Source organism: Parasteatoda tepidariorum, chromosome 9, assembly GCF_043381705.1.
Source record: "Parasteatoda tepidariorum isolate YZ-2023 chromosome 9, CAS_Ptep_4.0, whole genome shotgun sequence".
Taxonomy (NCBI): Eukaryota; Metazoa; Arthropoda; class Arachnida; order Araneae; family Theridiidae; genus Parasteatoda; species Parasteatoda tepidariorum.
In genome coordinates, this window is record NC_092212.1 from 1,504,580 (window position 1) to 1,532,441 (window position 27,862).

The window sequence follows — 27,862 nt, forward strand, 5'->3', positions numbered from 1 at the left end:
TTTTTATCAGGGAAATTTAAAAGATATTTTCTTTAAATATATATATATATATATATATATAAAAACAATAGAACGACAAAAAAGAATAACAGAAAAAGAGAGATTAATGATGAAAATTAAGAAAATATTATAAAACGGTTTATTTACTATGCATAAGTTGCAAGTGCAGAGAATCCTTAAAATAAGCAAAAAATACAAAGAAAACAAGAAAAAATATATAATTGTAAAAAGGAAAATATATCGAAATAATATAAAAATTTCACCTAATTTTCTGTTAGTACTTAATGCAGGAGCGATTGTTTTTGCGTGACTCTTGCTGTATGATGTATTCCACATAAGATGTGCCGGAAGCATCCGGTGTTTTGTCCACCCCCCTCCCTTGTGGAGTGGAGATGTGAAATGTTATAGCCACCAGCCTACCCGTAAATAAAACTAATCAAGGAATAATTGGTTCACGACTGAATTATTTGAGCTAAACATAACCAATGATAACAGGAATGTAGCCCTGTTATTATACATATTTCTAAACCATGATTGGACGAGAACCATATGTTTATATTTATGTTTGGAACAAAGCTTTTTTTATTAAATTGATGACATAGCATCAGATGCAGAACAATCTTCATCAAACTTTATTTCATTACGAAGCAGTTTAGACACATCATATTATATTCCGCATTTGTCTATCACAGGAATTTACTTATTTGTCGAAATTATTTTCAGATCCCCTTTTTTTCTGTTTTATTTCTCGCTCCTACTTGATGTCAGACGAAATTATCTTGTTCAAAAGAAACATTTGCATTTCTGATTCACTGGTTGTAAAATGTGAGAAGATTTCGGAAAAATTCGAGACAATTGAAGTACATTTGTTAAGATTTGAAAACATTTTTAGTCGTCAGAGAGCGTGAAAGTTTTTAAGAATAACTATCGAAATGTGAAAACTTTTTTCAAAATTTGAGGAATCCTTCATAAAAGGCAATCTTTACAAAACATCCTGCACATGGTATAAGTTTTTTTTATTTCTTATTGACAAATTAGGTATAATTCTAAGATAAGGTAATTGATAAATTACTAACCAAAGTGAGATATTGCCAGAGATCATCTTGAATAGCATTGTCAAATTTCTTGGCGTTCAAATAATTCTGAAATGATAAGCAATATGAATGAATAATACGAGGTGTTTCCTAAAAACGACACTTAAATGCATATTTTTAGAATCCTTGTCAAAAAAAAAGGGAAAAATATGCGTCATTAGCAAATCATTCTTTTAGAGAGGAAAAACAAAGTTACTAAAAAAATATCTAAAATATCACTACTGCGGAGGCCGTAAACTGAAAACTATAAAACCTGTTCCATTGCTGGAGTTGACTTGTATAGTATAAATACATAGGAGTTGACTTGTTATTATTCAAAATATCTTCAATTTTCATAAGGCAATTAAATTGGTTTTGATGTTTTCAGTACCGTCTTCCAAATAACGATACTTTGGATTTTGATAGCACTTTTTTAAGTTTAAATATTAGTTTGTGACGTCCAATATGCCTATTTTTTTGTGACATGTTTTCTAAAAATATGCATTAATAGTTGTCAACACAAAACGCTCTGCTATATAAACTATTTAAAAGATCAATTTATATTTTCTATTTCATTACTTTGTTTTATGAACATTTTTTACACATTTAGAAGAAATATTTTTGAATACAGTCAATAAGCTCAATTTATGTCAAAATACATTTTTGACTTTATCGATTAGTCAATCTAATTACAAAAAATAATTGCTTTGTATTTAACGTCCTTTGAAATCTGTATTTAAAAATTATTCATTTACATTTTTTCTTCATTTTAAAAATAGTTCAAATTTGTAACTTCCAGATAGTCAGCATTCAACATATTCTACAACATTGGGTACAATTTTAACACTTAAAAAAATACACAATTTAAGATAGCTTAGAAAAATCTACTAACTGAAGGAGAATTCACTAACTGATTAAGAATTTGCAGTAACAGAAGAAGAATTTACTAACTGAAGAAGTTACTATCCGATTAAGAATTTGCTAACAGAAGAAATTACTAACTGATTAAAAATTTGCTAACAGAAAAAGAATTTACTAACCCATTAAGAATTTGCTAACAGAAGAAGAATTTACTAACCGATTTTAACTGAAGGTAAATTTTTTTAACCGAAGGTAAATTTACTTAAGAATTTGCTAACTGTATACCGTACAAAGCGTATGTTAAACAGTTTATTGGCTCATTNAACTGAAGGAGAATTCACAAACTGATTAAGGATTTGCAGTAACAAAAGAAGAATTTACTAACTGAAGAAGTTACTATCCGATTAAGAATTTGCTAACAGAAGAAATTACTAACTGATTAAAAATTTGCTAACAGAAAAAGAATTTACTTACCCATTAAGAATTTGCTAGCAGAAGAAGAATTTACTAACTGAAGAATTTACTAACCGATTTTAACTGACGGTAAATTTTTTTAACCGAAGGTAAATTTACTTAAGAATTTGCTAACTGTATACCGTACAAAGCGTATGTTAAACAGTTTATTGGCTCATTTGAAAGACCAATTGAAATATTGTAGGAATGGGGACTTACCGCCAATCCCCTTTTAAAGTTGTCATCTCCAAGGAAGTACTTCATCATTCTAATAATAGATGCTCCCTACAATAAATGACACTTAATACAATACAATAATAACACTTATGAATCTATATTCTGTAAACTCACTGTAAATAGAATAGACGTTTTCCCACTCTCCGTTACCGGCACAAGTTTATTCCAAATTCTTACTAAAACGTACGGGAAAAGAATATTTAATGAAACCATCGTAATGGAGAGAGTGGAAAAATCGTGTAAAACTATTCTAATTACATATAATATACTTTTATATAACTTAAAGAAAAAAGAAGTTACTGTGAATAACAGAAATCAAGACATGTCAACACTCGCTTTGTTGAATATTTGTTATATCCGATTTGATATTAATTTATTCGATATTTTAATATTTGCTGAGGATAGATTAGACGAAACAGCAGTGTTCGGAGTATCGGGCCTTAAAAAAACATTAGTGTAGGGTATACCGGGCAGCTCTCTTTACATCTAGAGTATTCCTAAGATATTTTGACGCCGCTGATTGGATTTCTCGTCAACGCCTTCTGTGACGCTATTTCATTCTGCAATGCTTTTTATTTTCAGAATTGAGCGATTTCCGTAGGATAGCTTTTGTTTTTCAAACTTGAAATGTCAGTTTTTTCGCCTGAAAAAATGCCTTCTTCATTTAAAAATGAAATAGGAACTGTTTCATCAAATATTATTACCCTTAGTAGCAATATTCTAAATTCAGAAGATTGGAACAAATGTGTAAAGGAATTTGGGGAACTTACAAATACGAAATGGATTTCTAGAACTTCGAAACCTAAAGAAGAAAGTTTTGTTTGTTGATAAGTACCTAGTTTAGATATTTTAAGAAAAAATTTGTATTTAAGTTTTATGGGAAATTCTTTTTCGTTAAATTGATTATCATACGTATGAATTCTTATGAAATTAATATAACTCTAATTTCTGGAATAACATTGAAATTGAAATTTAATTGCCTTGCTCAATTCTCTTATCCACTATGAAATGAATACTCAATAGTTTTAACTTGATATTTCTTGAATGAAATTAATGTTTATCAAATGAAATTAATATTTTATTTATTTCTTGAGGATTACTAAAATTAAATTAAAATTAAGTTTTAAATTTAACATTTTATTAGTGGCGTCATCTATTTTCATTAAATAAAACAAAAATATCTGCATTATACCTACCTACTTATAACTTTTTTTGAACGTTTTTTGTTTCGTTTGTTAAATGTTTAGTAATACCGAAAAATTATTATTTGACATCTAAGAAATCTAGCAATTGTCTTTAAAATGTTTATTTTATTAATTTCTGATGCATAATTCCCATCAAAGTGAATGATTATGAATTGTCCATTGTACCATGAGTAATGGAAGAATAAATTTATAAAAAATTCTATCTTTTGATTCTAGTACATTTCAATTGGATTGTAAATATTAATTGCAGGAAATTATTTGTTTGTCACGTTTATGAAAGTATTTTGTACAAAACATTTGGCTTAAAATTAGTGTGAGAAATATACCGTGACTTATTTTTTACATTTTGTGAACAAATTAGGGAGAAATGATACTAGCGAGAAGCTACAAAAAGAACAGAAGGCAATGCCGAGAAATCCAATCAGAGAGTTCAAAATCTCTTGGGGATACTGTAGATGTAAAGGTAGTTGATATGCTACCGGGCAGTGGCACTTAACTAGACCTAGTATATATTTCGGACATTAACCAAAGCGACTATGTGACTCAACATTCACCAACGTTGCTCTCACTCAGCAGGATCAGACAGTTCAGAGAATGAAAAAACATGCATGCCTTGCCCTGGATTCAAACCATAAACCTTTCTGATGCAAGGCCAGTTCCTTGACCCCTACATAGGCCAGTCGGCGCAATCAAAATATACCAGTCACTGTATAAATCGTGATTACAAGTGATCAGAATATACAATAATCATGATTATTACCATGTAATCTCGATAGCCTGTAACGATTACATATAATCATGATTGCATATAATCGTATATTATTGTTACTTGTCGTCAGAATTATAGTGTTAATCAACATTATGAGAAGTTTAAACTACGGTTACAAGTAATTGATAACTGTAATCTATTATATTTTTGCCCAACTCTTGAAGGGAACTTTGGAAAGCAGTTGTGGGGTCTGGAGAGCGATAGCGAGCAGGGGGTGAAGCCTCCCAGTTAGGTATAAATGTTTCATTGTTGCGGTAGTGTTCTTTCTTTTTCCTCATCGCACACCACTGTAACTGGATTCTTCTTATCTGTCGTGTGTGTTTCGTCTTTAAAATTAAATAACTATATGTAAAAAATGAAGTAAAATTTAGAGCATTAACGTTAAAAAACTTCCATAAAATTTTTGTTTATATTTTTAAAAATGTTTAAAAAAAATTGTGTGAAAAATTCTTTGTGATTATAATTGGTTTCAGTTTAGATAAGTTTATGAGACCCTTTTCACAAAATTACTGTCGACAAATGTAATTATGAACGAATGACAGGAAAAAATATCAATTTAAATTAAGAAGTGAGAAATTAAGAACAAGTAAGAAATTTGAATTTTTGAGGTATTGCAATATCTCGATTTCTGAGGAATTATTGAAGTATTGCAATATCTTATTTAGATAAATTACAGTTCTATTCTAAGTTTAGTTCTTTTTAGAAAATGCAATTTTTGAGGAATATAATTTTCTTATTTAGTTTTTCCATTATAAGTGAGTTTTTGGGTTTCACTACTGACTACAGAAAAATGGCTCCAATGCACACAGTGTGTCCCCCTGATGAAGTGCTGTTTTTGCTAACATACATATTTTTAAAATTTCGTTTTGCTTACTTTTTAATTTAAATCGTTTACATAAGACAAATATGGCTTTAGCTGTCTTTAGCCCTTTTCGATTTCGACTTATTAATTTAAACTTTTTATCTAAAATTTGTTTAAATTTTCCTACTTCGATAGGAAAAAATATCATCCATTCGATATTAATAATTATATTATTTATTTATTAATTATCATTAATTCATTCTTATTTTTTGTGATTACTTATATATCATTCATTCGATATTAACTATATATCATTAAATCGACTGAAATTGTGATATAATTATGTTATTCGATATTAATTCGATGCTAAAAATAGAAAGATACCTTTCCGTATGATATTCTATCGAAAATCTCGTTAATTTCATCAGGATGTCGGACAGGCAGAGAGATGGGATGAGAAGTCTTTAGGCAGTCCAGGTCAAGAACATCCTGCAGGTCATCCAGGACAAATTGATCGCTCATCTTCCATTCAGGGTGGACCGCCTCTACTCCCAGGTACTCGACGTAGCTCGCGAACCCTTCATTCAACCACAGGTCGTCCCACCATTTAGGAGTTACCAAGTTGCCGAACCACTGAAAAAATACATTATTTCAGCTTATATCCTTATTGAGAGGGAAATTTTGCAATTAGCCAGTGGTAGCATTTTAAACACAGTGAGCACTTTTTCAAAAAATTGAACTGGTATTATAAAAACTGTTAATATTAGTAAAGTCAGGCATTTCTTTTGACGATGGAGTGAGTGTGTTCCGTATTTGTAAATTACGCTCTTGGCGTTGGAGCATCTCCCTTAGTGCACTGTAATTACGCCAACTTGGCAAGCACAACTTTTTCTAAACTCAGTCTATGTTTGTACGCCAACACAGTCCACGCATCTACATCCGGAAGGGAAAACGCCAACTCATTTTAGTAAAAAACACATTTTTACTTTTCATTTACGCTATCTACGCACTGAGTGCCTGTGCAACAGAAAGAACAGGCCTCAGCACGGGTTACCATAAATATCCCTTAGTGCCCCTAACGTAATGACATCTTTCTTATTTTTCGTCTACTGCGCAGTTAACTTCGTCACCTCGGACTACTAAATTGATCCGTGCTGAGGCCTTTCTACTTCTAGGAGGTGTTGGATTGGGTCTCTTCTCGGTACTGGTCTTTTAATTCCTGTTTGGATACATGGACCTAGTCTAGCCGACAAAATTTTGGATGAAGAATTTCTCAAAATAGGATAAACATCATTTCTAAACTGAAGAAAAATTTTAAGAAACCAGCTCGAAATAAATCAGTTTTCAAAATGTTATAAAATATTCATAATATTATAAAATTATAAAGCTCTTTTGAATGTGCATTTAAAAAAAGCAAGTCAACTCATCGAGGGGCGTATTTTAGCAAACAACCGCAAATAAGATTTTATCCGTAGATCTGCAAATGACGTTTTATTCTTTAACATTATTTAACAATTTAGGTTCTATCCGGGGATAGTACTTGCAAAGAAAGTTTTATTGAGAATACTCATGAGGTTAATTTGTGACTCGTTTGTAGAAAGTACATTTTATACGTAAGGCAGTTAAGCTTCTATTATTTTTATGAATTAGTACTTGGCAGGCTAAGCTTCACTTCACATTGGTGTATTATAAGCAAACTTTCAGCAAATGCATTTAATNAGGCATTTTTTTTGATGATGGAGTGTGTTCTGTATTTATAAATTACGCTCTTGGCGTTGGAGCATCTCCTTTAGCGCACTGTAATTACGCCAATTTGGCAAGCACAACTTTTTCTAAACTCAGTCTGTGTTTGTACGCCAACACAGTCCACGCATCTACACCCGAAAGGGAAAACGCCAACTCATTTTAGTAAAAAACACATTTTTACTTTTTATTTACGCTATCTACGCACAGAGTGCCAGTAGAACACTGATCACAGTAGAACACTGAAGTCACTGGCCAGTCAGTAAGGTGGTGGGTGGGTGGGTGAACACGTTGATCAGCCTGCGTAGGGACTGAGGGTCTTCATTAAACTGTTCTATTATAAAGAGTTCGGGCTACCAAAGCATATGAGCCATCCCCGTTGCAGAGAATCAGAATCGTGATGGCTTTTATCTTCGGATCAAGATGCTTTCCAGAGAGTCACCATTAACTCACTCTGCCCACTAATCCAGAGAGCCACCATTAACCCACTGTCTTGATAAAAATAGTTTGAATTACGCAAAAATCAAAAGTTAGAGGTTGTAATAGATAAAATTATAAAGCTCTTTTGAATGTGCATTTAAAAAAAAGTAAGTCAGCTCATCGAGGAGGCGTATTTTTGCAAACAACCGCAAATAAGGTTTTATCCGTAAATCTGCAAATGACGTTTTATTCTTTAACATTATTTAACAATTTAGGTTTTATTCGGGGATAGTACTTGCAAAGAAAGTTTTATTGAGAATACTCATGAGGTTAATTTGTGACTCGTTTGTAGAAAGTACATTTTATACGTAAGGCAGTTAAGCTTCTATTATTTTTATGAATTAGTACTTGGCAGGCTAAGCTTCACTTCACATTGGTGTATTATAAGCAAACTTTCAGCAAATGCATTTAATCTATAATTTACATTTGAATACATGCTAATATTTTGTGTGTAAAGTGTTTGAATGCTATTTCATTGACTTTTTTATTTGAATGTAGTCATATTTAGAAGATAACGCAATTCATTTAGGTTTGACTTAATTCTGTAAAAATAAAAATACAAATTAAAAATTTGGCAAAATGGATTACATTTGGGGACACCGAAAGAATGATTAAAAAGTGACTTACCTGGTGGGCGAGTTCATGCGAGATGACCGTTGCCACCCTTTGTTTGTTGGAGGCAGACGAGTAGCGGGGATCGAACAGAAGAGCAGTCTCCCTGTAAGTAATGAGACCCCAGTTCTCCATGGCACCCGCACTGAAGTCAGGAATTGCTACCATATCTGTAAAACAATGCGAAAAGAGTCATTTTTTCCCCTTCAAGATAAACTTAAAAACTATTGTCAAGTTCGCAAACCACATAACGCTTACAATCAGTTCAGAGAAAAGTTTATTTCATAAACGAAGTTGACTCCCATTACGACTATCAATGTTCAACCTAATCCAGAAGATAAGGAATTAAGCATTGGAAAAAACTGGCTTCGTGTAGAACTTTTTTAGTGGAACGCGCTTGCGCTATACGTAATAGCAAACGGATTCTAACCCGTAAAATATTTTTACGTCAGCACTTTTGAATTGGTTTCAGCAAACAATCCCAATGTTTCATCTGAATGAGAGACACCCAAGTCAAAATTCGTAATCAAAAGATTTTGTTGGTTTCAGTGCGATTCCTGATGGTCCAACATCATTTGATGGTCACCATCATCCAACAATTTCCATTATGGTTCTTGATATGCCAACAAACTGCTATCATTCAATGATGGAAAATGCTACTTTAAAACTATGATGGTTAACCATCAAGAGAAGTTTGATTCTCATGAACCAACAATCCATAATGATTCGTGATGGTCCGTCCCAACTATACATTTTCAGGATGGTTTCATGGGAATTCTTGTTGCTTCTCAGTAATACACCATCAAAACAATTTGGTTTTTTAATATATTGGTCCAAATTCCTACATTGGGGTGATGATAGTTCATGATCGTTCCNTTATTTATTATAATGTAAGTACAGTAACCACTTTAAAATCCAATCAACCTGAAAAGTATGGAATAATAATTAAACCAACGATTTGCTTTATATGCCCCAGAGAAGTGAAACACTGATATTCTAGTGTACTGTACTAGAATAGCGAACTAGAGTTACTGTAGTTTGCGGCTAATCACTGCGTGAAGAAACTACAGGGTAATTGTGGCGACTATAAGAAAAAATAAAAACGTTTGACGACAGTATTAATCTGACTAGAACAGAAAAAAAATCAATGACGATAGACTTTTTCTGAAAAATATAGGTGAAAATAATTCTTTGATGACAGGTTAATTCTGGCAACATCAGGCAAAAAGATCTTAGATGATAGGTTTACTGTGACAACAATAGGCCAAAAAGGTCTTTAATAGGATGATTCTCGCATTAATAGGCGCAAAGATCTCGGATGACAAAATTTACTGTTGCAACTACAGAGAAAAAAGATCTTTGATGGCAGATACATTTTGAGAAGGGAGAGAACAAAAAAAGAGGCATTTGATAACAGGATATTTGATTAACCTCAAAAAGAAAAAAAAAATGTTTGATGACAGGTTAATTACAGCAACAATAGGCAGAAAAATATTAGATGATAGGTTTATTGTGACAACAATAGGAGAAAAGGTCTTTGATAACTGGATGATTTTCGCAATAGTAGGCACAGGGGCCGGGATAGCCTGGTTGGTAGGGCAGTGGACAGATGTTAAAGAGGTCATGGGTCTGACTCACGCCGGCCGAAGACTCCCCGTGCAGTAAATGGTGACTGATGCAGGTCAAATCTGTCGAGTCACAAAGTCTTCCATGTTCCCATAACAAATCATACTTCTGGGGGTACTGATCCAAGAGTCTTCTTGTCTTCTGGATTGGGTTCAAAATGAGAAAGCCAAGGAGTTGAACATGAGCAATCGTAAACCAAAAAATTGGGTTGGCTGTTCAACGACGGTTATAAAATAAAATAATAGGTGCAAAGATCTGAGATGACAAAATTTACTATTGCAACAACAGAGAAAAAAAATCTTTGATGGCAGATATATTCTGATAAGGGAGGGAACGAAAAAAAAACATTTGATAACCGGATTATTTTAACCTCTAAGAGAAATATTTGATGACAGACTTTTTCTCTAATTTATATGCGAAAAGATCTTTGATGAAAAAATCAACCCTTTGACGCAGAATTAATATTATTTTTTTCTTCATTTTTTTGTATTAGTTTTGGTAAAAATGAGTGAAAAATATTATATTTAGCTTTTTAGTGATTTTTGGTTATGGAATACAGCATCAGACACCGGTATCCCTTTTTGCGTTAAAGGTGAAATTTTCCAAACATTGTTCACTTTCACATTAATTTTTCAAATTTGCAGTAATTCATCTAATAGAAAAACAGTAATTCATCATTGAAATTGTTTCGATTGACAAATAAACTGTGAATAAATTTTTGAGAATGTAAAAAAACATTCACGCTACTTCTTTTTGGATTTCATATTCTAGAACAAATATAATCCCGAGAATCAGACAAATTTTTTTTAAAATAATACTTAAACTGTTTCTTACAATTAAAGAAAACTAAAATATATTTTTATTTGTAGTTAGTGCGTCAAAAAAATGTCCTTTTTTATTCTTATAAAAAAAGGACACCGGTGTTCCATCTGCACCAAAGTGTTAATCTGACAACAACAGAAAAAAAAATCTATGATGGCAGGCTTTTTTGGACAACAATAGATGATTAGATATTAGACGTAAAAAAAATTCTGACAATAATAAACGAAAAATTCTCTGATGGTTATGGCAATAATAGGAACAAATATCTTAGGTAACAAGGGTTACTATTGCTACAATGGAGAAAAAAAAAGACCTTTTACGGCAGAATTATTCTTACAACAACAGAAAAAGAGATATTTTATAACAGATTTATTCTAATCTCAAACAGAAAAAAAATATTTGATGGCAGAGTTTCTTTCGTAACTAATCAGCGAACGATCAGATAATTCTAACAACAATAGACTTAAAGATCTTTGATGATAGGTTAACTCTGGTAAAAATAGATAAAATAAAAAAAAGTATCTTTAACGACAGGCTTAATTTTGACAACAGTAGACAAAAAGATCTTTGATGATAGGCTAACTCTAGTAAAAATAGATTTAAAAAAAATATCTTTAGCGACAGGATAATTCTAACAACAATAGACAAAAAGATCTTTGATGATAGGTTAACTCTGGTAAAAATAGATAAAAAAAAATAAGTATCTTTAACGACAGGCTTAATTTTGACAACAGTAGATAAAAAGATCTTTGATGATAGGCTAACTCTAGTAAAAATAGATTTAAAAAAAATATCTTTAGCGACAGGATAATTCTAACAACAATAGACAATAAGATCTTTGATGATAGGTTAACTCTGGTAAAAATAGATAAAAAAATAAATATCTTTAACGACAGGATAATTCTAACAACAATAGACCAAAAGATCTTTGATAATAGGTTAACTCTGGTAAAAATAGATAAAAAAATAAATATCTTTAACGACAGGATAATTCTAACAATAGACTTAAAGATCTTTGATGATAGGTTAACTCTGGTAAAAATAGATAAAAAAATAAATATCTTTAACGACAGGATAATTCTAACAACAATTGACAAAAAGATCTTTGATGATAGGTTAACTCTGGTTAAAATAGATTTTAAAAAAAATAGATATCTTTAATTATTAGATTTAGACTTAGATTTGACAAAAGAGAAAATAAAAATATTCGAATAAATTTGTTTGGAAATTAAAAAAAAAGAAAAACTCAAGAGTTGATAATATATTCTCTATTTTAATATCTTTTGCCGCATTGTCTTCAAATGTATAAAAATAGAATGTGAATTACCCATTTTTGGCAAAGGATATGATATGTTGAAGAAAGTGTCATAAAATTTGAGAATTTTTGGACCCACATCCAGAGCGTAGGCTGTTGTGTCGATCACAGACTCTCTGCTCCACACGGAAAACTGAAAATAAAATTTAATCAGGTGTTAAGCATCAAAAAAGAAAGAAAAATCGAGCACTTATGCATAAGGGTGTGTCGTAATGACCGCTCTTAATATGCATCGTTTTAGAATCCTTGTAATAAAATAAACTGTGCCTGTGTGTCTTCCCAAATTAACTATTATAAAGAAAAGAAAAAACTGTTCATCTTTGTTGAGGTTGGCGAGAGCAAAGGGGAGATTAAAATCATCAAAAACCCGTCTGTTTGTCAATTGAGACAGCAATGAATTCCCCTTTCGTTAAGCTTTTAAGCTTCATCTTTAAAAAAAGTTGGTTTAATTGATTTTAATGCTTGGAAAATAATTTTGTTTCTATTCTTTCACTACTGTAATGCGTGACAACAACAATTTAAATAAAATTCACTTTTATCTTTTTATTTATGTAAAAGATATACACTGAAGAGCCAAAAAAACTGGTATATCTGCCTAATATCGTGTAGGGCCCTCGCAAGAAGTGCCGCAACACGACGTGGCATGGATTCGATCAATGTGTGAAGTAGTGCTGGAGATAATTGACACCATGAATCCTGCAGGGCTGTCCATAAACCAGTGGGAGTAAGAGGGGGTGGGGATATCTTCGGATATCGTTCTTGCATGATCTTTTTCCGACCGCAGCGATGTCGTAGATTTGATGTTTTACCGGATTTCCGATACTCACGGTATACTCGTGAAATAGTCGTACGTTGAAAATCCAAATTTCATTGCTATCTCGGAGATGCTATGTCCCATCTCCCGTGCGCCGACTATAACACCACGTTCAAACTCACTTAAACCTAGCATTGTAGCAGCAGTAACCGATCTAAGAACTGTGCTGGACACTCGTTGTCTTATATACGCTTAGCGGATCGCAGCGCTATACTTTGATTGGCTCCATAGCCCTTTATTTGTATACTCATGCCTGTACCAGGTTTTTTGGTTCTTCAGTGTACATTAACTCATCGTGAAGGAAGGAAGGGGATTTCATTCCACATCTCATTCTACTCTCGCCATCAGCGACCGAGTTAGTTTTGTCTTCCAAATGTTGTTTCAAATCAAACAACCCTATTTCTCCTGAGTTTTCTGTTGATTAATATTAAAAATGAGTGTAAAAGTTTCAGATTTTAAGAGAGAGATTAACGCAAAGATGTGCATCACAAAAAGACTACAATCTATGTAAAAAAGATGATTGATAAATCTCTGCATAGTTTTGATACCATAGGTTAGCCTTCCAAAGATTAAATTCTTGAATATGGGAAAGTTGAAACAAAGAAACTCAAATTAATGTATGCAAACCCAACCCACACAAATGTATTCATGTATTTCTATATTTAAACACAAATCTCTTTAACGTGCGAGTTTATGCTTTCTTCACTAACATTGATGCAGACAAAGTCAAATAGTTCAACGAGATTCCCGAATAAGCATCAAGATTTTGTGATTTTCTGCAAGGGATCCTCTGAGAGTATCTGTCAGAACAAAATCTCTTTGAAAGACACTTGATGATTGACTCAGAATTTCTATGAATGAAATTTTCAGACAGATGGCACTGTAAGTCCCTTTTACCATGGATGGTGACTTCTGTTGATCATGGCTGATGATGGACATTTTGAACCCAATGTGATATTCATTCATTGAAAGGAAAATTGGAAAAGATTTTCGGTTTCCTTTTGATTTGCAGGTTTACTATTTACAGCACCATCTCTTCGAAAAGCTCTAAACTAAAATCAGGAATTCTGTGAAGAAAATCTTGCATACTGTTGCATCAATTTGCTAATCAGTATTAAAAATATAAACTAAAACTACGCCAACAACATTTGAATTTTTTAAAAAAAGAAGAAATTTTTATTTCTTTCTAACTCCACAAAGATACGAAAGTACTTGGTTTGCTACGTCAAACGGTTTATTACGTCATTACATAGAAAGTTACTTTTATTTGTGTGTGTAAGGAATTGTTTTTTTTTTATTTCTCGGGGAGCTGTATATTATTAAAATTAAACCTGTCATTCACAACTCTCGACTAGTCAAAAGGATGCATATATCCCGGAAGTGCAAAATTTTACTATAAACAAAGTAGCCGATTGAAGCGAAAAGCTAGTCTGCTTGCTCTTACTCACCGCTTCGCGGATCTACGATGTCATTCACTTGCACGCTGCACTGCTTCATGGGTCCAAGCCTTATTTTCGCTGCATTCGACAGCATTGCTCTGCATTAATAAGTGCAAACTGAAGAAATCTCTTTCGGAATCGTTGGCCCAAACAAAATCATCGCTTTGCACATATGCTAATTCCCCTCTTTTGTTGAATGGAGTTTGAATCTGCTGTGTAGCACTAAACACATATCGATATATCTTGAGATCATATTATTTGGCATCTAGTTATCCTAATATTAGCAAAATATCGAAAAGCAGCTGCTCTTTCTTTTTATCTTATAAACACAGAGTCTCCATTGGGTCATTTCAATCTTGGTAAAAACGTCTGACTGTCAATTAGGCTAAATTTCCCGATAAATATAAAATATGGAAATTTAACTTTTTAAATGTTTCCATTCATTGCAAGTTTTAACTCTGTAACTTCAAGGTGAATAGTGATGGAGGGATTGTAACCAAATTTACAAAATGATAGCATTTATATTAAAAGAAAACCGTCTTACGTTGGGAGCTTCTTTTTTAACGAAGTCGCTGACTATGAAAGCCAAGAGATAGGTGGACATTCGGACAGTTGTTTCATAATGATCAGCCACCCAGCCATCATCTCTGGAAAAAAAGGAAATTATCCAATTCAATTATGAGCAAAATATAAACTAATATACTTTGACACAACCACAGTATTCTTTTTGGAAAGGCGTACAGCACGGAAATGGACTGTCATTAGGAAGCATCTATGCTCATTGCAATCAAATGCTCATTGATGGATTTTATTTCATTTTACAGCCGTCGTTGAACAGCCGATTCAATTTCTTTCGGTTTACGATTACTAAACGTTTAACTCCGTAGCCTTGAAATTCTGAATCCAATCCAGAAGTCAAGGGGTACTCTTAAATCAAGTATTGGGGGGAATGTTGCCTTCGTGGAGAACATTTTGATGCAATTAACCCGCATTTGCGTTACATGCAGAGGAAAACCAAGAGAACCTTCCACGGTTAGCCTCACGACAAAGGGACTCTAACCCATGATCCGTCTACCACTGAGGATATTTCATGTCAGCACTGTGGTCGGTGCAAGCTGGATGCTGATTCGTATCGACCAGCCATTGCTGGGTTTCACCTCATTGGAAGGCGAACGCTCCTCCAGGATGCTCTTTTTGATGTAATAATAAAAAGGCTTTGAAATATAAAGCTTTAAAATTTAAGTAATTATTGTCTCAATAAAAAATAGTAAACGTCACCACCGCTTAACCTTACGTTTTATTTTGCTAAGCAAAAAATAAGATTTAGAAGTTTGGAATTATGTAGAATTAAGTTTGTAGCAAAATATACGATGGAATAAAAGAAAATCCACATTTGGTAATTATTGGCTGTTTAACTCGTGATAAAAAATACCGCGCGAGGATATTAACAAGAAAAATTACTTATTTGCTTCTTATCGTAGCACAAGCTGTATTTCTAACTTTAAATATTTTTTTCCAGTGCAATTGATACACTTTTTTTAAATTCAGGTAATCGTTCTGTTCTTTCAGATAAACATATTAAAAAAATGCTTTTACCTACAATTCTGATAATTATTTTTTTTTTAACAAAATGCTCTTTGTTTTCGAGGAAAACATCGATTTTTAAAGGGAAAAAAGATTCATGCGAAGCCAACGAGAACTAATTATAGATAACAAAAAGTCTTTCTATATATTCTAACTGCTATAAAATAATTCTAAACTTAAATTAAGACTTTCTATGTTATGTCCTAGTCGTAAAAAGAAATCATTAAAGAATTTCTTAATACGTTTTTCAGAATGCATTTATATGTAATTTCGAAATAAAGGTTTTCGTAAGAAACTTATCCATTAGTATTTTAACAGAGGGAGAGAAGTCATACGAATGTCATTTATAAAAGCAACAGAACTGAATACAGAATAATCTTTCTTTCTCGTCTTGTCTCTAAAGCTTCCGAAATTTAAGAGCTCTGCTAAAGTTTGTTTATGTTTTTATATGCCCTTGCCATTTTGGTTTCATTTTTGATTTTAGAATACATATTATTTTGTTTTATTTATTTATTTTGCTTTGAACAAACTTGTTATGATAGAATATCATTTAACAGCATAGCACCTATCAATAAAAAAGCAAATAAAAGTAAACAAAATATATTAAAAAAGGGAAAAATATTCATTTCATAGAAATATATTACGACTAAAACCAATGAAATTTGGCAAAGAGAAAGTAAGAGGAAGGTCGCGGTCGCCATAAGCACATATCCTACGACAAACTGTTCGAACGGGATGAGCAAAATACGAAATGGTATTTTCTGACTGGTTTTAAATTTAACTTTTCGCGATTCAATTTTTCAGGTATTTTCAAGGTAACATAAGTCATATTTGTTAGCTTGTAGCCTAATTTGATCACAAAAAATAGTTTATTGCTAGTTTTTTAATATTTGATTATTTTTATGTCAGATAAATTCAATATACAGCATTAATGTGGTAGCACTTGTGGACTACGTGACAAAATTAATATTCTTTAAAGTTATCTAATACTACGCGTTTATTTTGTTTATAGTAATCCCTTTAAAATGTGCTTCTATAAAAGTAAATAATTTAAAATCAACGGTAATCAAAGTTAAAAAAAATAATTATGTATTTAAAGAAAAAACCAACGGTAAAGTATTGATTCGCTTTGAAGGAACGTAAAAATACTATTATTGATGACACTGATTTTAAATTAATTTTGAAATAAGTTATGTATTAAATCGCGACATCAAAAGAGTAAAAGTACTTATTCGTTTATAGGAACAGTAAAAAATTGCTATACTAGTATTGACGACAATGATTCTTCATTTTGTTAAATTGAAATAAATAATAAATCTATCTACTAAAAAGGAAAGAAAGTTAACTGGAAAAAGATTCATTTTANTGTAATCCTAGTAGCTACTAATTCATTGTGCAATTTATATAAATGTTTGTAATAAACAAGAGAAAATTATGTTTTTATTTATTTAGAAGCTACAGGTTAGTTTCAAAGGAGGACGGGTACATTGTTGGACAAGCCGTCCTCCGGGACGGGTCAAATTTCTGAGTTTTTTCGAGCCCTGATATAAATAATATTATAAAGCTACCGGGAAGGGTAACAAATGAAAATGAAATTATTTTAGCTTCATTGAAAATATTTTATGTAAAAATCATATAAGTGACATTTTCGGGGAGACTGTAATCAGGGTAAGAAAAACAAGTAGTCTCCGAACAATTTTATTACTGATTTATTAGACGGCGGGACTAATAATTCTTATTTTCTTTACTACTGCCCAATGGGAAAATAAAAACGATGCAAGCATACTAAAAATCGATGTAAATAAGTTGTGTTGACATTAAAGTGAAAGCAAAAATATATCTAAAGGCTCCGCTTTAGAGGGAGATGAACTGACCGTCATTATGGAGCAAAAAAGTTCACCAAGTGTTAAAATTAGCGTGAGAATTTGATGCCCATTCATATACTTAAAATTATTAATAATTGTGCAGCGATGAATTGAACAAACAGTTTAAAAGGAAGTTAATCTTTCTAATGTTTAGATTTCCATTAAAAAAAATAGAAATTGGGTAATAAATTGCAGAAGATACAACTGGCAGTCTGGAAGTGGAGGTCGCTTATATGAAGTTAATACTCATTTATATATAATTTATTGAATTTATTTACTTATATAAAACGATAATATAAACGATATTAAGTTGTTAAAATTTATTTCTAAATGTTTGTTTTTGTCTGTTTTTTTTTAAAAATAAATAAATGAATAATTTTTCAGGGTTACTTGAGTTGCATAGCTCTAACTATGTATCAAATATAAGAATTTCATTGAAAACTGCATTTATTAAGTAAATAGTTACTTAAAATATGACCTTTAAACAACATTTAATAATTTTTTTTACCAATTTTGAGAGTTTGCGCAGTATAAAACTAAGTAAATGAAGGCAAGAAATTGGCAGAATAAGTATTCGCCAAACTTATTTCAGAATCGCCAAGTTTTGCATTCGCTTTTAAGTATTTCCTTTTGTTTTGCTAAAAATAAAAATTTACCTGTTTCTATTTGTATTTCATTTCGATTCACTAATATGTCAGATATTGAGCTCTTTAATCCTTACTCATTTCATTTTTCTTTTAAATTACTGATGATAACATATCGACTAAAATTCAAACTGCTTGTTTACATTTTTTAGTAAGAAATCTATTTAATATGTGATCCTTCATGCTTTTTTGGATCTATAAATGTTGCTTTTTTTCTCCCTTTAAAATTATTGTGTTAAATTGCTGAAATAATTAGTTTCAGTTGTATAAAAGTTAATGGGAGTATGTTAATAAAATTTAAACTCAAAATCTCTTAATGTGATTTAATTTAAGCATGAAAATATAAAACAGTATTTAAAATTTTCTTACTAGTTCATTTTGTAGAGTTTCAACTTTTAAGTAAAAAGTAACAAAAAATTAAGGCCTTATGCTATTCCAAATCTTTTAAAAATTTCTCCAAGACTAAAAGGAATATGTTGTCCAAAACCAGGATCAATTTCAAATGAGCTTAAATCTAATGCAATTATAAATTTACTGATTCTTCTCGATTAGCTTCGTTTTTTTTTCTATTTTTTAACTATAAAAGAACCAAAACTGTGTATAAACTGCTTCTATCTAATAATGAATAATATTTTCATTTTAAATAACACTAATAAACTTTTTAATGAATTTGTTCCAGTACTAAAAAAAAGAGTTTCCGCAAAACCAATGTAAGTCGATGTACGCTAACACGCTTTTCTTTCCGAATTATTTTATTTGAGGTTAGCGTCGTTTGTAGCGATAAGTAGCCAAATCTTGTAGCTGCTCTTCAGCAAGTTGAAAGCTTTTGCACCGGCGGCCTCTCTCATTTGTGGGATCTAATCATACCTATTTTAATGTAATTACTTTGTTTTTTTCACTAACTCATAAATACTCTTAAAATGTCACTTACCTTGTTCTTCCACTTAGCACTTCAACTGTGTCAGAATAGGCCTTTTAATTTAGTGCATGATTTCGTAGTATTGTTTAGTACTGCGATTAATACTTTTTTTATTCATCCCGTACGATGAACGGGTATTCAGATAGTAATAAATATTTACCGCAAAAAGATGAGAAAAAAAATCATGAACAAGCACTTAAATTTGCAATAACTTTCGAATTAATGGAAATTTCTAAAACACCAATGTCAAAGTCATAATACAAAATGGTCCTAATCAGCTTATTAAATTTCAACTCAATAGTTGCATTTCAACAGGCAATAAATCGACGAACTTGATTTTTCTACGACAAGTTTAACAGTTAATAAACTAAGAATCGAATCTTAATTTTTTTTTTATTCCGTCGTACTTATTGTTTTGTACACTTTTCTAAAACACTTTCGTAATTTCAAATTTCTAAGTTTTATAGATTTTGCACTCCAAAGCAAAATGTAACCTTAAAACAGAATATAAAAAAGTGCGAAAAAATTAGAAAAAAAATTAGCATTTTAATAAATTTCGAACAAATTGGAATTTCGAAAAAAAATTCTATGCTAAGTTCATAAGAAAATATGATTTGAACTGTGTAGTTGCATATCTGCGGCCTGTAAGTTATTTTTTCTAACAAATATGACAACTAATAATTCTCGAACAAATTATGGAATGTAAATTTTTTTCTGCCATAGTAATTTCACGTTTCTAAATCTTATCATTTTTGCGGTCCAGCAGAGGACTGATCGTTAAGACACGGTTCTCAGCAGATCACCGAAGTCAAGCATCACTGGCTGCGGTCAGTGTGCGGGTGAGTGACCCACTTGGATCAGTCTGCGTAGGGACCGAGGTTGTGCGGTATTGGTCCTCGTGAAGCTGTGCTACCGTAAAGTGCTCGACTTCGCGTGCAGGTCGTTGGGCTACCGAAGCGGGGGTGCCATCCCCTCCGCAGAGGATCAAAATTGTGATGGCATGTCTTCGGATCATCCTCAGGGATGTTTCCCAGACCGTCGCCAATAGCCCATTGCGCAGCTCTAGTGCGACGTAAATGAACTACTACTACTATAATTTTTGCGCAACAAAGCAAAGTGCAACTTCAAGTTGAAGACTTAAAGCAACGGCGATCCTTACGATTTTTTAACATAGTATTATATACTATTGTATATTACTTAAATGTGAGTTTATATTAAGTATTATCCTTTTATTCCTCTTATTTAAGAAATATTTCATTCAAATTATTTTCGAATAATTACTAAACTACATCAACACTTTCATCCGGGCAAAAGTCTCCCCCTCATTGCTAAAACAGACAAAATATTAGGAACTGGAAATGTTGAAAAATATTGATACATTTCAGGGCACGCTTCAATAATCTAGAAAAACATTGTGTAGAGGACGAGTTATATCGTCCCTAGGGAACAGCAATAGGGCGCCTGGAAGACTAGTTATCTCGTTTGTCACGATGAAACAGTCGAATTCAGGCTCAACGGCTCGAATCAAATCGGACGTTTAATTTATTAAATAGTTAAGGTCCCTTTTTCAGTACGTTTTCGTTCGGTACTTATATTTTTTCAGTGATTTTATTTCCTAACGTTAAAAACTACTTACGAAAAAAAAAATTATATTCGATTGGTGAGTGACGTTTCGGTCAACTTCCTTACAAGTTATTGAGAGCAGAACAAAAAACATTTCTGAAACATTAAAAATCCGTTTATTTTGAAGTTGCGCGATTAGAACCTGAAGCCACAGATTTAGATTTTGTTAAGTAATAATAATAATTCAAATTTCTAATTTCTCTTACTGTAACTTTCAGTTAGCTTGGCAGAAATTTTATTGTTGTTATAGTTACGACACTATTTTCAGAAATGAGAAAGACATAGAGGATACTATTTGAGGAATTTTTCAAAAGATCGAAATTGAGTTTTATCTGCAGTTTAATTAAACTTCAGAGAACGAAATGAAAGAAAAAAGAACTTTCTCTCCGCTGCCCAAATCGAATGCCAAACAATTTTATGGAGTGAATAAATAAGAATAAATACCAGCCAAGAGCATTGAACCAAAAATTCAATTCAAATCGAACGAAAACATTCCGAATCGTTTGGAATAGTTCTCCTTTTTTATTCCATTTTGCTCAGGTTAATCCTCAATTAAACTTACACCTAGAAAGAGCGAATTTCTTTTATCTGACCTTAAAAAGGAAAAAAAAGAAAAAAAGAATCGAATGTATGTTCTTTAAATATAAAAAAAAAAATCAGTCAAATGAGCCGTGACTTGTGAAAGTGGAGAAAAGAAAGAAAGAAAATTGTCTCTACTTCTTTTGTTATTATTTGATTTTTTTTAAAAATCTATTTAAAAATATGTGGAAAAGCGTTTCGAACCTGTTTTTTCTGCTATTGGTTTCGATCGTGAAATTCGAATAGCTTAAAATCTTTTCGAAAACATCATTTTAATAATTATTTACATTTTGTGTTGTAGGGGAAAGGACGACTGAATGTCTATTAAAAAAGTTGTCTGTTAATAGCCACTTGATCATCACTTTTTTCGTCGAAAATGCACTCCATCTTCATTAGATTATTTTTTTAATAAGCATGGAATCGTTATGAGTATTTTATAATATTCTAAACAATTTCTTTATTTTATTCTACTTTAGAAATGATTATTTGAACGTTTACTTAATTTTCAGAAACAGTCTCTTTATTTTACTCTATTTTAAGAAATGAATATTTTAACGGTTACATAGGATAGGACATAGAGATCGAAAATGAAGTGTATTGCAGACCGTTGAGTGTAAAACGACGTGAAATCACTCGAATAGATGACACACATATGTATTTTAGTTAGTAATAAAATAAGCTACTCCAGGTGCGCTGCGAAAAAGAAAAAAAAATATTTATGTGGGGAAGTGGTCAAATATTTATCAGCACACCGAGGGAGTCATATGGGAGGCCCAAATGTTTGAATGTCTGAATATTGATACTAATACCGCTCAGGGAATAAAATACTTGCCTCCCAATGAAGTGACTCAGGTTCGAAACCCAGCAATGACTGGTCGACATGAATTCTGCTCTTGGCTCGCACCGACCAGAGTGCTGATGTAAAATATCGGATCGTGAGCTAAAATCCTCTTTTGCCACAGGACTTACCTTCAGAAGTTTTCGAGGATTTTCTCTCTATTTAACGTAATGACGGGCTAGTTACATTGAAAAGTCTTCCAGGTAGGCCAGCATTGCTTCAATGCTTAATACATAGCTTCTTTTGTCTTCTGGGTCGGGTTCAATAAGATCGATGGATTTGAACATTGATAATTGAAAACCTAAAAATGAGTCGTCCAGTTATATAATAAAATAAAAAATATTATGTCACCTTTCTTCAGTTTTGTACCGTGGCATATTTGAGATACTGGTAAGGTGGGAGGGTCTGATGAGGGTGATGTTGAAGGTGGCCTTTAACCCGGGTTCATCAAAGCAGGGAAATGCCCGGCGAGCATCAGTGGGTTGGAATTGTGTTGTTGCCAACCACCTGTTGGAAGAAATATTAAACATTTCATGAATCAAATTGTAGTTGTTCAATATTTACTGAAAATGTTATTAAAAAGTTTTCCTCATCAGATTAGTTTGAAACGTTAGATATCATTTTTCACTCAGAATGACCCGGAATAGAAAGAAGACTTAAAATATTTGTTCATTTTATTTCCTATCTGTATTTTAAATTAAAGTAAAATCCAATGTTTCTACTGTTAAAAAACCGTTTTAAGTTTCGTTAAAGGCTAACGAAAAGAATATATATGTTACCGAAAAACCGAAATCAAGAGAATGTCGAATTTCAGCGGTGAATGTCAACATTCACATAGTCGCTTCGCTGAATGTCCGAAATATTTGTTAAATCCAATTTGATATTAATTTATTCGTTGATATTTATTCGATATTTTAATATATGCTGAGGATAGATTAGGAGAAACATCAGTGTTCGGAGTACCGGTTAAATGCATCAGGGGAACTTGATCTTGAAGGCATACCGGGTAAATGTATACTGGACAATGACACTTCACTAGACCTAGTATACATTTCGGATATTTACCGAAGTGATTGTCAGCATTCAACTATTTCGGTCATTCACAGCAGCATAAATATTTTTTTAAATTGTGGATACGTAATACACTTTTTATTTATTAAAAAAAAATATCACCCTAACATAAAGTAGGCATTCATTTATTCATAAGAAAATTAGAAATAGAGGAGGAAGGAGAACTCAGGAAAGATAAAGGACATTATTTTTTTCCCCATTTAAGAAAAAAAACGTTAAAGGGTTGAAATAACCGGAGTCGTCGTCTTTTAAATAGTTTTTTTAGGCGAAGGTCACTAGGAAAATTTGATTTTTTTCTAAATTGTGAAAATAAGGCTGTGTTAAAATTATTCCTAAGAATGAATATCATAATAATAGTCTAATTTCTTCTTCAATTTTTTTTCTCTTCAAATTTTAAACTATCTTTTGATTCTCCTAAGAATATAACAAGCTTGAAACCTTTAGGAGTGCAGAATTTGAGTTCATATGCTCCGTTGAAATACTCATTTGAAATCTTTGAATATGAGGGTTGTTTTCTAAGTAAGGGACGTTTGAAAATAAAAACTAAACGAAAAAAAATTTTCAAGAAGCAAATTTTTATTTAGATTCCGCATACGTCTCTTTTTTTCTTCTGCAGAATAGTTGCCAAGTGTGTTTAAACACAAATCATACCTTAACAACTAGATTTAGAATACCCACCCTCTTCATAAAAACTTGCTCCGTTAACCGAGAGATCACGGTCGTTTACACGTATTCGTCATTGTTGTAGTGGTTGACGCCAAAATGATGTTTGAAATATCAGAAAAGATGAAATCACTCTGCGCATGGTCTGGGCTGCATTGAGGGATGTTCCAAAACTTCCCACCAAAGCAGTCCAATAAATCTGAGCTGCTGAGAGGGTCATTGTCATAGAGTAACAAAATTCCCTGTCGGCATGGCAGGAAATTTTGCTACTTCACATATCGGCCAATGAATGTATGCAGCAAACAGGTTTTTTTGCAGACTAAAAGCGCATCACTGACAGCATCTCGTGCGTGGCGGGCTATTTGTTAAATTTGAACATTTTTAAGACGCAGAACTGACCGTACAGTTTACCCACACAGCTGCAACTGAGTTCAGTTGTTCCCAAGGAATGCCAGACGAATCCCAGTCTATACGAATTCCGCACCCGGCTTGCACCGACCACAGTCCTGACGTCAAATATCCTCAGTGGTAGACGGATCATGGGTTAGAGTCCCTTTGCCGTCAGGCAAACCGTGGGAGGTTCTCGTGGTTGTACTTTCCACGTAACGCAAATGCGGGTTAGTTCCACCAAAAAAGTCCTCCACGAAGGCAAATTTCTCCCGATACTCGATCCAGGATTTTCCTTGTCTTCCGGATTGGATTCAAAATTACAAGGACGGAGCTACGGAGTTGAACATTAATATTCGTAAACCCATGAAATTGGGTCGGCTGTTCAACGACGGTTATAAAAAAAAAAGGAATGCCGGACTACGACAGAAATGGCACGCGTCACCTATCAGTGTATACAACAAAACTGCCCTCGCTTAAAAAACAACCCTCGTATGTTTTATTTTCTCTGAATGGTATTCTTGACTGTGACTCTAAACATGTGGATACCTTCGCATGTCACGCCTCAGTTATAATCAAAAAGGATTGAAAGGAGAAATGAAGTTAATTCAATGTTAAGAATTATTTTTTAAAACAAACAATTGAAATTTTTTGTTGTTGTAATGAATTAAAAAAATTTCTTTTTAGAATATATCTGCAAAAAAGGCTTCCTTAGAGTCCTATGTAAGCAAGGTTTTGAGCAAATGGCTCTCTTGCCCCCACATTTACAACGAACGACCCTGAAAACTGATTAAAATACTATTTAAAGATGATAAAATAAAAAGTTTATTTCTTTGTTTGTAATCAAATACTAATTTGATGCAGCCTTTCTTCCTTTAACTATCTCTATCAAAGAATTCCGTCACAGTTTTGAGTGTTAAAAAGATATAAGAACTTTAAAATTACGAAAGTGTGAAGAGAAATATACAAAAGAGTGGTTTGATAGAATAAAAATAAATCACATTCGATATTTTTTTTGATAATTATTACCTGTTAAACTTGAAGTAAACCTGTTAAACTTGTTCCTCATTCATTTCCATATTGTTATGGCTGTCGTCAGCATAAAGGTATTGTTTTTCGATAAATATTTTTGTATATCTTATTTAAAGTTTTTTTCCTGTACTGCTATTATTGCGCTTTTAATTCAAGAGTATAAAACTGAGAGAATTGTTGTTTTAGTATTACTATTATTATAATGTAATTCTACTCTATATTTTAAGAAAAAGTTATTTAGAAAGGTGGTCTAATTTCATTAAAAATTTTACAATTATTATTTTCGTGCAAATAACATTAATATACTGTTATAAATTACAGTTAAAAAGATTTGTTCAATGATTTAGAACGTAACGATCAGCTTTATGCACAATGAGATGCAGAGCAAATATAGTATTTAATATATCCACCCGTTGGGTAAGCGAAAATATGAAATTACGGTTGTGAATTCATCAAATTTGTTTCAACAACATAATGTAATAACAACATAATGTTATAACTTTACAAATGTTACTTTAAAAAGTGATTACTTCTGTTTACCAATAGATGTAAATAATTATATATCTCTAATAGATAATGATATTTGGAGTTGGAGGCACAAGCGTAAGCAAACTGAATTCCTTTTAGTATACACAGATGTTATAAGTGAATAATTTTAACTTTAGTAGACAAACAACTGTCTTCTGCCAAGAAACCAACAATTATTGCGAAGCAATCATCGGGGTAGGTGAGCGGCAGCGAACAGGGTACTTAATCTCCTATTAAAAATACTTCAAAATACAAACAGTAATCTATTTTATTATTATTTACAAAACTTCAAAAATATGAACTCAATTTCAGTTAAATATGTACTTTTTTAAAAGCAATTTTAATTTTGTGATTATTTTTGTTATTTTTAAAGATTTTCCAGAAAACTTCAACAAAATAATCTAGTTTATCAATTTTAACTCCTCAGCTACAAAAAAATTCCTCAGCTACAGCCATCATTAAATCTAATAAAAAAAAAAGAAGTTTTATGATCTCAAGTGAGTGAAGAACTTTATAGTTGTTGTCCATAAAGAGGTGATAAAAATCTGAGTATAGTGTGGTGATGTTTTACGTTGTTATCTGTAAAGTGGTGATAAGGAAGATTATTGCAGGCATTATTTTTTACAAGTTTGTTATCTTTTTCCTTATTAAGTTACAAATCTTTACGCATAAAGCATGGATGTTTTTTAAAGCAAATTTTATGACATGTAAACTGCGGTGCATTAGAATAATCAACTTAAGCAATAAAAATAACTCAAAATTATAACTAAAATAGAAATATATATATGTATATATTTCTATTTTAGCGTTCATGATATTAAGTAGGGAGCTAAGCACCCCGATCCTCACCGATTCCAATGATTGCTTCGCAATAATTGCTGTTTCTTGGCCTGAAGGAGTTGAAATTATTCAGTTAAAAATACATGTACTAAAAAGAACACTTGTGCATCCACTTCCAAATACTTTCCTTATGACGTCACAAAGTGANCCTTAAAAAACTATGTTCTATTTTCTCTGAATTGTTTTCTTGACTGTGACTCTAAACATGTGGATACCTTCGTATGTCACAGTTATAATCAAATAGGATTGAAAGAATAAATGAAGTTTTTTCAATGCCAAGAATTATTTTTTAAAAAAAAACAATCGAAATTTTTTGTTGTTGTAATGAATTAAAAAAATATCTTTTTAGAATATATCTGCAAAAAAGGCCTCCTTAGAGTCCTATGTAAGCAAGGTTTTGGGCAAGTGGCTCTCTTGCCCCCACATTTACAACGAACGACCCTGAAAACTGATTAAAATACTCTTTAAAGCTGATAAAATAAAAACGTTTATTTCTTTGTTTGTAATCAAATACTAATTTGAAGCAGATTTTCTTCCTTTAACTCTCTCTATCAAAGAATTCCGTCACAGTTTTGAGTGTTGAAAAGATATAAGAACTTTAAAATTACGAAAGTGTGAAGAGAAATATACAAAAGAGTGGTTTGATAGAATAAAAATAAACCACATTCGATATTTATTTCGATAATTATTACTTGTTAAACTTGAAGTAAACCTGTTAAACTTGTTCCTCACTCATTTCTATATTGTATTGCTGTCGTCAGCATAAAAGTATTGTTTTTCGATAAATATTTTTGTATCCCTAATTTAAAGTTTTTTTCCTGTACTGCTATTATTGCGCTTTTAATTCAAGAGTTTAAAACTGAGAGAATTGTTGTTTTAGTATTACTATTATTATAATGTAATTCTGCTCTATAGTTTAAGATAAAGTTATTTAGAAAGGTGGTCTAATTTCATTAACCATTTTACAATTATTATTTTTGTGCAAATAACATTAATTCACTGTTATAAATTACAGTTAAAGAGCTCTGTTAAATGATT

General features: G+C 31.8%; 1 protein-coding gene across 1 annotated transcript in view; it reads right to left on the bottom strand.

Annotated features, from left to right (window-relative positions):
- LOC107437802 (aminopeptidase N) overlaps positions 1 to 27,862 on the bottom strand; it is a 135,248-nt gene that overhangs the window by 40,233 nt on the left and 67,153 nt on the right. Inside the window, exons 2-8 of the mRNA XM_043045904.2 lie at positions 22,655 to 22,810; positions 14,796 to 14,898; positions 12,011 to 12,131; positions 8,251 to 8,405; positions 5,785 to 6,033; positions 2,607 to 2,672; positions 1,077 to 1,142 (exon numbers count right to left, since the gene is read on the bottom strand). Of these exons, the coding sequence (XP_042901838.1) occupies positions 1,077 to 1,142; positions 2,607 to 2,672; positions 5,785 to 6,033; positions 8,251 to 8,405; positions 12,011 to 12,131; positions 14,796 to 14,898; positions 22,655 to 22,810 (916 nt within the window). The remainder of the gene's footprint in view (positions 1 to 1,076; positions 1,143 to 2,606; positions 2,673 to 5,784; positions 6,034 to 8,250; positions 8,406 to 12,010; positions 12,132 to 14,795; positions 14,899 to 22,654; positions 22,811 to 27,862) is intronic.